General features: G+C 41.4%; 1 protein-coding gene across 7 annotated transcripts in view; it reads right to left on the bottom strand.

Moving 5' to 3' along the window:
* The window catches only part of CERS6 (ceramide synthase 6), a 114793-nt gene that overhangs the window by 94930 nt on the left and 7134 nt on the right, over positions 1-12729 (bottom strand). For 6 of the 7 annotated variants that reach the window (XM_048952336.1, XM_048952342.1, XM_048952343.1 and 3 more), the window contains one exon: positions 12315-12551. In XM_048952336.1, coding sequence (XP_048808293.1) covers positions 12315-12484 — 170 coding nt within the window. In that variant the 5' untranslated portion in view covers positions 12485-12551. Of the gene's footprint in view, positions 1-12314; positions 12660-12729 lie in introns of those variants that run through there. The other variant, XM_048952339.1, reaches the window with a different exon arrangement.

The raw sequence follows: 12729 nt of genomic DNA, 5'->3' as shown, positions 1-12729 counted from the left end.
TGCAGGACTGCCAGTCCCTGTTTGGGGAACACTGGGATATTCTTTTCAGGCAACTCCGAATGCGTTGATAGGAATTACAACCACTGCTACCACTACAGTTGTATCTGACACTCATCTGTGAAGCAGCCTTGTGCAAGAGCAGATCTGGGGCAGGGCTTGTGGAAAGCCGTTGACAAGGTACCATCTCACAGCCAGTCATCAAATTGCAGACTTGAAGCCTACTGTCAGTATTAGTGAAGCTCTTCAAAGGGGCAAGGCAAAGAAAAGGAGGCCTATCACATGATCCTGTTGACTGACCAGTCATTTAATGCTACGCAAGAGCAGAGACTCACAGAAAAGAGAGAGGGGGGAGTGGATGAGAAATCATGACACTACCAAGTTATTGTCTACTAAACGAATCTTCAGCAGGTGAGGTCTGCAGACAGAACAATGCTCTGGCAGTGCACACAAATTATCAGTTCCAAAAAAATGGTGGGCAGAGGGAGTGAAGCAACTGGTCAAAAAAGAGAGGAAAAAAAAAGCCTTCAAAAAACCCGACACACAATAACAACAAAAAGAACAAACATGATTGCTTTGATTCCATCTGGCTGTAGAGCTTAAGCAGCTTTCACTTCATAATTTCTAAAACAATAATCAAACAGCTATGCAGATCTATATATAATAACACAATTTCTGATCTTCCACAGAAGTTTTATACCAACATAACATCTGAACACCATGGAAGCTAATTCTTAAATTATATTGGCAGAAGATCGTATTCAGGATCTTTGTGAGTAAATAAATCATACGCAAGAGTAATATGCATCCCCAAATGGCATAAATCAGTCTGACCATTCTTGAACAAACTGTAATTTCTACCACCAGCCAATCTACCCAATACACAAACAATCAAATAAGGCTGTATGACAAAGCTCCTCCCGCACACAAAGTTCAGGTTTACAAAATTAACGAACTCTTTATATTAACAGTGATATAAGAAAGCAAATAATAATAATACAAGAGAGTTGGCTAATCTTATATGCAGATTCTGGGATGTTTTGTGAAATTACAGTTCCTTACTGTAGGAATCCATTGGGCAGGCAGCATGAAAAACTCTGACTGTTATAATCTCAATTCTCTGTGCACGGTTCAGGATTTAGTGGCCCATGTTCAGTGTGCAGGCCTGAACCTTTGGAAGAGATCCACAGAAGCTCCAGGTGAAATTAATACAAGTCATTAAGGGAGGAGCAGGTAGAAGTGGTAACACCTGGATTCCAAAGACCATTTTTATAAATGAAGATAATCTCATCTAGCTTTTTACTTGGAATCTCTACAAGAGACAATACCAGCAGCAACCAAAAAAGTTAAGACATTGGAAACTGCTGATATGACTCCTCTTTCCAGTAGGACTTCCAATTATATACATATAAAAGAAAAAAGCATCAAGAATGGATCTTTCTGAGTTGCAAAGACCTAATACAAGGTGGACTGCAAAACCACTGCAAAGCCAGAAGGGATTTGGAGGCTGTTCAACTGAGGCTTCTTTCATGTTGGTTTATTTTAGAAATGCCAGGGTTGTATTCTTTGTGACATGGTCCCATTCTGGTTGAGGTCTAAAGTAACCCACGACTATTCAAGGCAAGCAGGAGTCCTTTGGAAATTACTCACAGAGCACTTGACATTAAGCACCAAAATCAAAGCTACCTTCTCCCTACTCTGTGAATCACTTTATGGACCACATAGCAAGCATCCTCTTTGCTTTGACAGTTACTTCCTTCTCTGCATTTGAGTTCTCATTCTACCATGCTCTGGTCTGAGATGTGGGAGATGAAAGCTGATTATTTTTCAGATATTTTCTCCATCCAATACCACTTCCAAATCACCTTTCAAGGAATATTATCTGGTACTGATAGATGACATTACAGAGAGAAAACAGGGAAGAAGTTACAATATTTCCTAATAAACACTTGGAGGATTTTGCAACAAAACTGATGAATATATTCTTACTCTAGCAAACTAGAGTAAGACAGACCCTTGACAAAATTAACATCTGCTTGAAGTCCTCTCTCAATCCAAACCTGTCTTCCTACACACCACTGCACTCACTCTGTCTTTTATAATTAAAAGCCATTTTAGAACGAAACTTAGGAGTCTTCGATGCTCTTAATGCTCTTCCATCAAGGTGTAGTGGAAACTGAATAAGGTTGATATGCACTCTAACAGCACAAAAGGCAGAGGTAGACAGCTTTTGTTCAAAGAAAGAGAAAAATCAACAAGAGGACGATGAATAAGAAGAAAGAATAAGAAGGGAGCAGTTGCAGAATAGAGAACATTTAAGATGCCTTAAGAAGAGGAAAAAAAGAAAAAAAAAATTAGAAAAACGCAAAACAAGAAATACTGGGATAAACCTTAATTTTAAGATAACAGGGAAAAGTGAGGGAAATTTGTTCTGAGACTGGAGATACATTTATAAGAGGAGAAGTGCAAGAGACTGTTAAAAGGTGTAAGGAATCATATGTTTTGTCCTCAAATAATGCATTCTTATTAAACTCTTAACATTCAGCTTCCATAGAAGATCTGAAAGAATGAAAATCCTAAATTCTATTGCTATATTAATACAGCCGTTAACGCTTTAAAGTTGCAATGGCTGTTCGGAGATATATGTCACTAAACACTAGCCTAGAAAATGGCAAAAGATTTAACTATAATGCATTTAAAAACATAAAAAGCCAATATCACTGCAGTTTTCTTTCAGCCACATTGCTCTGAGAGATCTGCTATTAGTATTTAAAGCTCTTTATCTCTCTCCGGCTATACCTAAACTATTCCAATCAGGAAAGAAAACAAAACACAAATTATTGTGATGGATACGAATGCTATTTTCTCTTCACACCTCGAAGCCACCTCTCATTGGAAGAGTATGCAATACAAAGAGATGTTCCTCCATTTCTACTAGTGGACTTTTCATCTTGACAATGGAAGACAAAATATCAGGATAGAGTCCACTTTCAACAAAATCAATCTGTTAAGAGGTTTGCTTTTACCTTTATTTATTTATTTTTATTTTCTAGGTAGCATTAATATATGTGCAGGCTGAATAAGTCTGAAATTGGGAATTGGTCAAGAACACGTTTCCAGAGGCTAGCAATGCTATAAAGATCTCATTTTTTGTACTATATAATCGTCTTGTAAGCAGACTTATTAATAATCTGTGCTGGCTGAAAGTCAGGACATCTGTTCCTGAGGAAATTTTCACATTTCTAAATTTCCTTTTCATTCCAAACTGGAAGAAAATGAAAGATTTGTCATATTTTCCATAAATGCTCTAGAAATTAATAATTCCAGGTTCATGCTCTCACACAGAAGTAATGCCCCATTAATTGACTAGGATATAGAGTATGTTCTTCTATCAGATAGAGTTCTTCTATCAACTGTCAAACTGCTTCATTATAACCCCAGAGAATCACATTTTGGAATATCTAGTTTTCTAGACCAGCCAACATTCCTTATCTGGCTTTTTTTTGTTGTTGTTGTTGTTGTTGTTTTTTAATTTAGTGATTTTTAAATGAAGTAGGAAAAATGTATTAAATCAGAGTGACACAGTGCCAATACAGTTTATACATCCTTTTATGTTGTACACAAACATATTTACAAGTATACATATATTGCCTATATGCGCAACTAGCAGTGTGGAACTAAAGACTAATTTCTCCCAGTTTTTGTTTAAAGCTGATTTAATACTATTTTCCAGAAAACAAAAGCAGTGAGAGCTTTTCCAGCAGACATGAGCACCGTTCCTCTTAACAGGGGACATAAGAGTACTCTGTCTCTTAAAGTATCCCTTTCTTTAAATTTTTTGAGAACAAAATTATCCTGAAGACATTATGATGTGGAGAAGAATCAACTTAGGAGGAACAAAACTGAAATTATCCTCAAAATTGCCTGCTATAATCACATTTAGTGCTATAGGAAACACAAAGTTTTGATCCTAGAAGAGAACAGAATGTGTTTATAACACAGCAACTCAGACTTCATTTTAGGGCACCCACAAGTTAATTGCTGTCTTCGAGAACATGCAAATACATTTCTTGATTTATTTCGTGTCTGCTCACATGCCAGACTACAATAGAAGCAATCAAAAAAGCCATTCCATGGCAAACAGAAAATCCGCACCTATCAAATGCTGTGTGCTCCACCTGAATTAATTTTCCTTTGTAGAATTACAGTGAACTTCAACCTAACCCTCACCTTCAGACTTCCACTACAGTTTATCAATTTCATACATACTTGGACTCCCATGTGACTCGTGTCCTGCATTGTGAAAACATGCCATTTAGCACAGTAGTGATCTCAAAGTATTTGCTACAGATGGAAGGGACTTCTGGAGATCACCAAGTTGACTGCCCACAGCAAGGTGAACTAGAGTGGGTTGCTCAGAGTTTTGTGCAGTTGTTTGAGTACCTTCAAAGACGGAAGCTCTGCAACTTCTGTCCCAGTGTTTGACTACCATCCAAGGAACAAAATTGTTCTTATGTTTAAACAGAATCTCCTGCACCTCAGTTGCATGTTGCCCCAGTAAATAGTCTGGCTCTGCTTTCTTTACTCTCCCTATCAAGTATTTGTACAAACTGATACAATCCATCTAAAGCATCTCTCCTCCAGGCTAAACAATTGCAGCTCTCCCAGTCTTTTCTGATACATCAGATGCTCCAGTGGACCTTCGTTGGCCTTACTGCATTACGTTCATGTCTTATACAGGGAAACCAAAACTGAACTCAGCGCTTCAGATATGACCTCACCAGTGCTGAATAACAGGGGGATCATTACTTTCCTCACTCTCCTGGTTATGCTCTTCCCAATGCAACCCAGAAATCTGTTGGTACATTTCTGGCTCACATTCAACTTATTACTCCCAAGACTCCATTTGCAGATCAACTTGTCATAATCATGTCAATGCAATCACTGCAAAATTAATTTAGTACAACTGGTGTTGTAATCCCAGGCAGCATTTGGCTTTGGAAATTTTCATATTTTCAGAATATTATGTTATCATACCAGTTATCTCCCTTTTCTCATATTAGGTGTGTGGGAAAAGTTGACAGATAAGTATCAACCGCACAATTACCACCCAATTCTTGCTTCAATACATACAAAACATCTTCCCACCTACAGTCTAACCACTTACCTTTCTTTTTCCCAAAGGCTTCTTTCCAACAAATACTGTCCATAAGGGGAATAAATACACCCAATTGGACCTGATAATCTTCTTCAGCTGCATGCTTTGGACAATTAGTGGTAAACAGCAGGAAGTCCAAGAAAATCTAGTGGACAACTACAGAAAAGCTTGTCAACAGGCACATTCCTACTCATGACCTTTATATGAAGTTGTGAATCTTCTCATTACACACCTTTAGCTTAAACTCTGTTTACAGCAGAAGACTCTGGTCTTGATGACTCACTGTACAGTAATGCCCTGAGTCAGCACAACAGGCTGGAGCCCTCTAGCTCCCCAGCTGAGATCGTTTCTTCCCTACAGAGCAGTGAGTCAGAGGAGCCCACTGCCATTTCAGTTTATGCTGCTAGAGCTATCCTAATCATTTCTCAATTCAATTGCTTTTCATGTAGATTTGATTTTCTCTGCTTTGTTTTACTTTAACCTCCATAGGTGTAGACTAGCATTCAATGTTTATACAGCCCATCTACAAAGGTGCCATATAAAGGCTAAATTTTATCTTTCTTAAGGAGCCTATCTTATGCAAGTGATGGCTTTTTATCATTTCAGACCAAGTGTTAAGGCACATCATTTATAATATTAAAATTAAGTTTAGACTAAAGAACCTGAAAGGTACTTCATTAATACAGGGTAATTAGGAGAATTTCAGCATTCTGTTCTTTCTTATTCAAAGTGTAATTTGGATTAATAGCTGGTATATAAGTATGTATGTATCTTGTACACTACATAACATACAACAGATCTAATGGGATATTATGCTTCTTTACAGCTCTTAGATTTTCTTAGTTATACAGACAAGTAACTCGAGAGTTAAAAGTCAATTATGTGACATCAGTAACAGCTGCAGGAGGCTTCACTACTGCTCAGCACTATGAAGTTTACGTAAGGAAAAACTTGGAAATGTGAGATATATTAACTGTGCAGAAAAAAATAATCATTACATTTCACTCTCTGCTTCCAGTACAGGAGTCATAGCTTTGTATTACAGACCCACCAGCACTATGAAAATCACCTCTAAGATGACAGCTGGCTGTGATCAATACTTCAACTCTCCCACCTCTGTCACCATTTCACTACTCAGAATAATAACAGGAAAGGTATCATCCCTGTGAGAAATCAGTGACTGCCAGATGATCCTCACTGAAGACTGCAACTTGACATCATGTACCAAAGAGACTTCCTTGCAGAGGAAACCCACATATTCCTCTTCCTTTCCCTCATTTGGATGCCTATCCCTGCTGGCTTTCCCACATCTAATAATTCTTTAAACAAGTGAAGGGAGTCACTGGTACAAGAGGTTACAAAGAGATCACAATGTTAGATGAACAATTCCAAAGAACTGTTGATACACATCGCGTGCATTTGATTATTTGTAAGGTGCCAGTTACAGGCTTACGCCTACTATTGAGTGTTATCTCAGGTTACTCTGCTCATGAAAGCCATGTGTTCTGTAAATCTAACATCCTTGTGAAAACCTCAAGTTAAACTTGAGACAGACACAGAAACCCCCAAAATGTCAAAACCGCTGTAAACATGGAATAATTTTTGACTGTTATTAAAAAAAAAAAAAAAAAAAAAAAAAAAAAAAAAAACCACAAAAAATGGTCAAGTAAGCATTGGTCAATTCTGGCACCCCCATTTTCTTCATCTTGCTGACAAGTAGCAGAGATAATCAAGGGAACAGATTTCCCCAAATGTTAATATACTACATCATTTCTATGGACTAAATAAGAAACTAGTACACAGACATAGAATCACAGAATATTTGAGTTGGAAGAGACCCTTAAAGGTCACGTCCAGCCTGGTCCAGACTTTGAATGCCTCCATGGACAGGGCTTCCACCACATCTCTGGGCAAGCTGCTCCAGTGCCTTACTGCACTACATTCCAACCTAAATCTCCCATCTCCTGGTTTGAAACTGTTTCCCCTTGTCCTCTCACAACAGACCCTGATGAAGAGTCAGCCCCCTTCTTTCTTATAGCCCCGCTTTAGATACTGAAAGGCTGCCATCAGGTATTTCTAGAGCCTTCTCTTCTCCAGGCTGAAAAAGCACAGAATATTAGAAGCTCTTCTTTTTGCAAGAAGAAATTCTTAGCAAATGTCTGTTAATCAGTAATAGAGGCATAAATATTAGCAACAGAAAGAGCCACGGCAATTTGGATCAAAAAGCACTGTTACAAGAATCCAGGTGAGAAGCAAAAGGAAGTTGCTAACAGTAGCGGGAATCTGCACTCTGACAGAACACCACTAATAGCAGCTCTGCACAAGTAATAAGCTCCCAGTATCCTCTAGTAACTTGTCATTGAAACCCTTCCCATAGATGAACCGTGGCTTGGCTGTCATACTTCTGTCACCTGGACATTTTAGAAATTGGTTTTAATGGTGTTTTCTCCAGGAGCTCAACACATATCTCCAATTTAATTCCTAATTTTGAGATTGGCACGAATGTTCACCTATAAATAGCCCTTTATAAAATACATTCAAACTGTACCTATTTTCTATACTCTGCTTTATTTTAAAGGAATATCCCCAGCTTAAGTGTAAACACAAGCCTATATTTTCTTCCAAGCAACAGAGGGGCACACCAGCCAACAGTTACCCATGAGGAGGGTGAGTATACACCATGTTGGTCACAGCTGGCAAGGCAGAGCTCCATCCATGCCAAGACAGACTGATACTTCCTCTCCAGTTAGAAGCAATCATTTTCCTGTGTGATATCTACTTGTTTTAGCGACCAAAGCCCAAACACCAGCTCTACGAAATAAAAACAAAAATACATGGCAGAAGCTTAACAACTAAACTGAGAGAAGCACAGAGAAATGGATGAACACTGTACAGTACACGTTTATTTGGAATGTATTTATTATTAATGCTACAGTGTTATAATTTTAAAAGGAAATTCATTTGGAGTATGAAATAAATTGCTTTTTAGTTATTTTCTATGTCTTTTCATAAGGAAGTTATCAATGTCCAATTCAATTTCAACTGAATTAACTATCCAAGCAAAAAAAAGTCCCAGATTCTCTTACTAAAAAAGAAATCATAAAGATTAAAAAAAAAAAAAAAAAAGAGAGAGAAAGAAAGAAAAAAAAAAAAAGGAGAAAGTTACTGTCAGTGAACATCTGCATCCACTTGCACACTGGTGAATGACAACTGAACAGTAAGATCATGTCTACTACACAGGGAACTACGCAAGAAATCTAATAATATTGCAGCCTATAAACAGGATGGGCAGAAATAACAGTCACTGCCTCACCCAACCAGCCAAGAGGAGGTTTTGGGTTGCTGGAAATGCACAACGTCCATACTTATCCTTCCAAATGCAGTATACTCTCTAAAACTCCCTGTAATCATAATAAATCACCACTACTGGATGATTTAGGGATTATGAAGATCAAACGTCCACACACAGCCTGTATACCAGAGACACTGACAATGCTTTAATGTATTGCCACTTGAATTAATTTTGACAGTTTGCCATATATACAGACACACACGCTCACACACCTACCTGCTCATTGCATCATGTCACCCTGACTCACTAGGAATTATACAGCACTGAACTAAAAACGAGTCAGTTGAGGTTAGCTTTGAGGCTGAACTATCATTATAAAAGTAAAATTTCAAACAAAAGTCATGAATTTCCATACGCTTAATGTCTAGAGTGTACTGACCTGACTGATTATGAACCATGAGGCTGGATCAGCTTAAATCAGTGCTGCTGGAAGACTGCTGTTCAAAAGAAGTCAAGCTATACCTGACCACATCAAGCTATTCCATCAGCTGAGGAAGATCAGCTTCACCTTTAAGAAACAATCCATAGACATAGATACCAGAGGACAAGAAAGGAACTGTAAGATCAGATTGGCGAATTAGGCAGCTATCCCATCTGATCTGAGCTCAAGCTGTTGCTTGTAAGGCACCAGAAAGCATATTACAACTACTGTGCAAACATGAGACACAAGTATCTAGAGAACATGAGCCAGGTATACAGAAAGCACTAAAAAACATTACTTGACTCAGACATAAGATTGTTGGACCACATCAGAAACGTGTTTAGTTAGCACATCTTCTGAAGAATTCAGCCAACCTCAATCCGTTGAGATGGCTCTAAAAGGGAGGAGTGTTACCCTCTCATTTTGTGCCAGATAAGCACACTGACAAACCTTATTTTTATATGTTCCTCTCACAGAGGACAGTCTTGGAGGGATAGGCAGAGCTGCTGCTTCTTAGCAGAAAATGTATGGAATATAAAATAAAGATGAAAAATTATATTTCGCTCAGAACAACAGATGGCACTTTATCTTTTTAGGCCAACCAAAACTACAGCACTATGCTATTAGTAAGATCGGCTTCAATTCAGCTTTAACCTGTCTTGCTTGCTTTAGAACTAGAGAGAATTGAGAGAGTAGTATCAATAAGCACTTACATTACGTCCTTAGAGCTGAAGGCGTTAGATAACTCAAGAGGGGATCCTTAATTGCTAACATGTCTTAGCAAAAACAAACAAACAGAAAACAGCAAACAAGCAAACAACACAACAACACAAAATTGATGGGTGCTATGAAGAAATATGTTTCCATTGCAATGCCAAACTAAAGTCATCTTCTAAATTACTAGGTAACATTATCATTGTGCTCAGTTACAGTTTCTAAAATCAACTTGGTGTTTAATGAAAGGGATAAATGAGAAGGAAGGGAAAAAAGAAAAGGCTGTTAAGGTATTTTAGCACCTCATCCATAACTACGATGGCCTCATCAGGTAGAGCCGCTAAATCTTAGTTATGAGATTACCTCAGAGAGCAAAGCTTATTTCTAAAGCACTCATCATCATCAGATCCAACTGTTAGAGGATATACTTAACGTTCTAATCTATTTTTTTCTCTTTTATACGTGAGTGTAGGTCAAGGATAGGGAAATCAGGAAAAATGGTTTCTTTGAAAGGGAAACAATATATATAACTTCAGAAGGATCTAGATTCTTTTCCTGACTTTGCTAGTTGATTCATCAAACAAACCAAAAACCACACCAAACAACCAGTAGGTTAATTCTGTTAACAATAGGTGAATATATATAGAACAAAATTTTCAAATTCTGTATTCTCAGTTGCACACAAAAATATGTAACCAAAATGTATATGTATAATATATGTATACCTTAAATGAAGTCAACTTTTAACCTTTAGCATGACAGGTATTATCCCCCAGACAAAAAGAACTTTGTAAGACATGCAAAGTCCAAATCATGGCTCCCCCTGAAGTGTGTTTCTTACTGCTTTAAGACCTGGCAAGTTGGTCATCCTTTACACAGCAAGGGAAGTAAAACCACACTGCTCAAGCAGCCAGCTATTGTGAAACAGTTTGAAATAATAGGTATAAAATGCTTAATGAGATTCTCAGCACCACATCGTTGCTTGCCTATCAGTATCAACAGTTACCGGAGCACCTATACTAAGTATAAGAAAGAAAGAAGAAAGAAGAAAGATAAGAAAGAAGGTGCACTCATGTTAGAAGTATTTCAGTACAGCTGTGAACTGAAAGTACGCACAGAATTTGTTAAGATGTATCACAGCATCTATTTTGATTTGTTCGTTAAGTGATTCTGTTGCAAAATCAGTGAACAGACCTGCAGAAACCTGCTCCAGGATGTAGTGCATGCAACATCAGTTATCAACTGATGAATTTCAGAAAAACAAATGAAAAAAAAAATGCAGAAGTTATATTACACAGAACAATGAAAAATTATCAGTTCATTTCAGATATCCCTCTCTTGTCCTTTCCAGTTCTCAGAAAGCTTTATCAACCAAAGTAACTGCAAGCCTCTCACTAATGACGAGCACAAGGCATTGTGACTACTCTCCACAAGCAAAACACGGAGGTCTGGTGAAATAGACTGCCAAGCAACCATAAGCAACAATCCATCATTCAGAGACAGTCCTCCTGCTCCGAGCAGTGGGAGCAGGTCCCGCCGCTTCTGCTCAGCCTGCTTCACTGCAGCGCTCTGCACTAAAAGTCACAGTCGCTCCACACCGCATGGACAGCCCGAGCCTGCTCTCACATCGAAGCCTGAAAGCTGACGTGAAATTAAAAAGATGCAAACACTTTCTCAAATAATTGCTAAGAAAACCTCCCTAGATGAGAAGTATACGTTGTACAGGCAGCAAAAGAAAAAAGCAAATGATTTGGCATTATCTAAATGATTCCTGGCACTCAAAGGGTAATTCTACCTCAGCGTTAGGATAAATGTTAAATCAGCTCAGCCAGGCTACAAGTTTTGCTGTCTTTTCAATCTGCAGAAGCCACACGGAAGTTAAGGACAGCGGGAGGCAGCTTGTTGCTCCTACTGTCCTCTCACCTGAGCGGTGAAAGCAGCCGCGCTTGTCACCGACCAGAAAACTCGGCAACAGAACCTGACAAGAGCAGGGGAACGCTCGGCAGACAGCGCTCTCTCACGGACCGGCTCTTTCACAGCGGCTAACGCACCGCGACAGCCTTCCGTGGGACGCTGCAACCGCCGCCACGGGGAACGGAGCGCGCGGCCGCCCGCGCTCCTCGCCTCAGGCGCGCGCTGACCGTTACACCGCGCGGCCGCACCTGGCGCCCAGGTTTAAACCGCCGCGCGCGCAAAGCCTGCGGCAGCGGAGCCGAGGGCGAGCCTGGCTCCGGAGCGACCCCGCGGCGCCCTCAGGGCTGCGAGCAGCTTGTTCCCACAGCCCAGCCCTTCCGCGGGAGCCCTCCGGCGAAGCCGCGGGGGAACTCCGCTTTCGGGACGGCTTCCCGCTCGGCCTAGAACGCGAGGCCGGGGACACAGCCGGTGGGCGGCAGCCCGCAGGCCCGGCCCGCGCAGGTAGCCGAGGGCCCTTCTCCCGCCACCGGCGCGGGGCTGCAGGTGGAGGGCTGGGCCCGTCCCTGGGGCGACCTCGCCTCCTAGTGCCGGGCCGCGGCGCGGGCTCTGGACCCCGCCGGTCGGCCCTTGGATCTGTTCTCACCGGGCCGCTACGTGACCGAGCGACGGGAAAGGGAGCGCGGAGCGGCGCAGCGAGGCCGGGGGAGGAGGACCCGAAGCGGCCCCGCGGCCAGCGGCTGCCTGGGACGCCGCGTTACCTTTCGAAGAGCAGCCGGATCATGAAGATGCAGAAGGCCAGCGGGAAGGCGAGGTAGAGGTCCTCCGCCTGCGGGAAGGAGGCTTCCTCCGTGCTCTGCAGGTCGGCCCAGGTGACGTTGTGCGGCAGCCAGAACCGCTCGTTCCAGAACCAGGCAAGGATCCCTGCCATCTTTGCTTTGTCTGTCGCGGCGCCCCCCGCTCCGTTCTGCTCCGCCGGCCGGCCTCTCCCGCCGCGGCTGCCGGGGGAGAGAAGAGGATGCGGGCGCGTGTGAACCCCACGGATGCTGCTGCTGAGAGACGATGCCGGCTCCCCGCCCCGACTGCCCGGCTGGGGTAGCGGCCGCCCCGCCTGTCACTCGGCCACGCCAGCCCCCATTGGCTCCCGCCCGCTCCCCGCCAGCCGCCGTTGCGCGG

Source organism: Lagopus muta, chromosome 8, assembly GCF_023343835.1.
Source record: "Lagopus muta isolate bLagMut1 chromosome 8, bLagMut1 primary, whole genome shotgun sequence".
Lineage (NCBI taxonomy): Eukaryota > Metazoa > Chordata > Aves > Galliformes > Phasianidae > Lagopus > Lagopus muta.
This window is presented reverse-complemented; position numbering and strand designations above follow the sequence as displayed.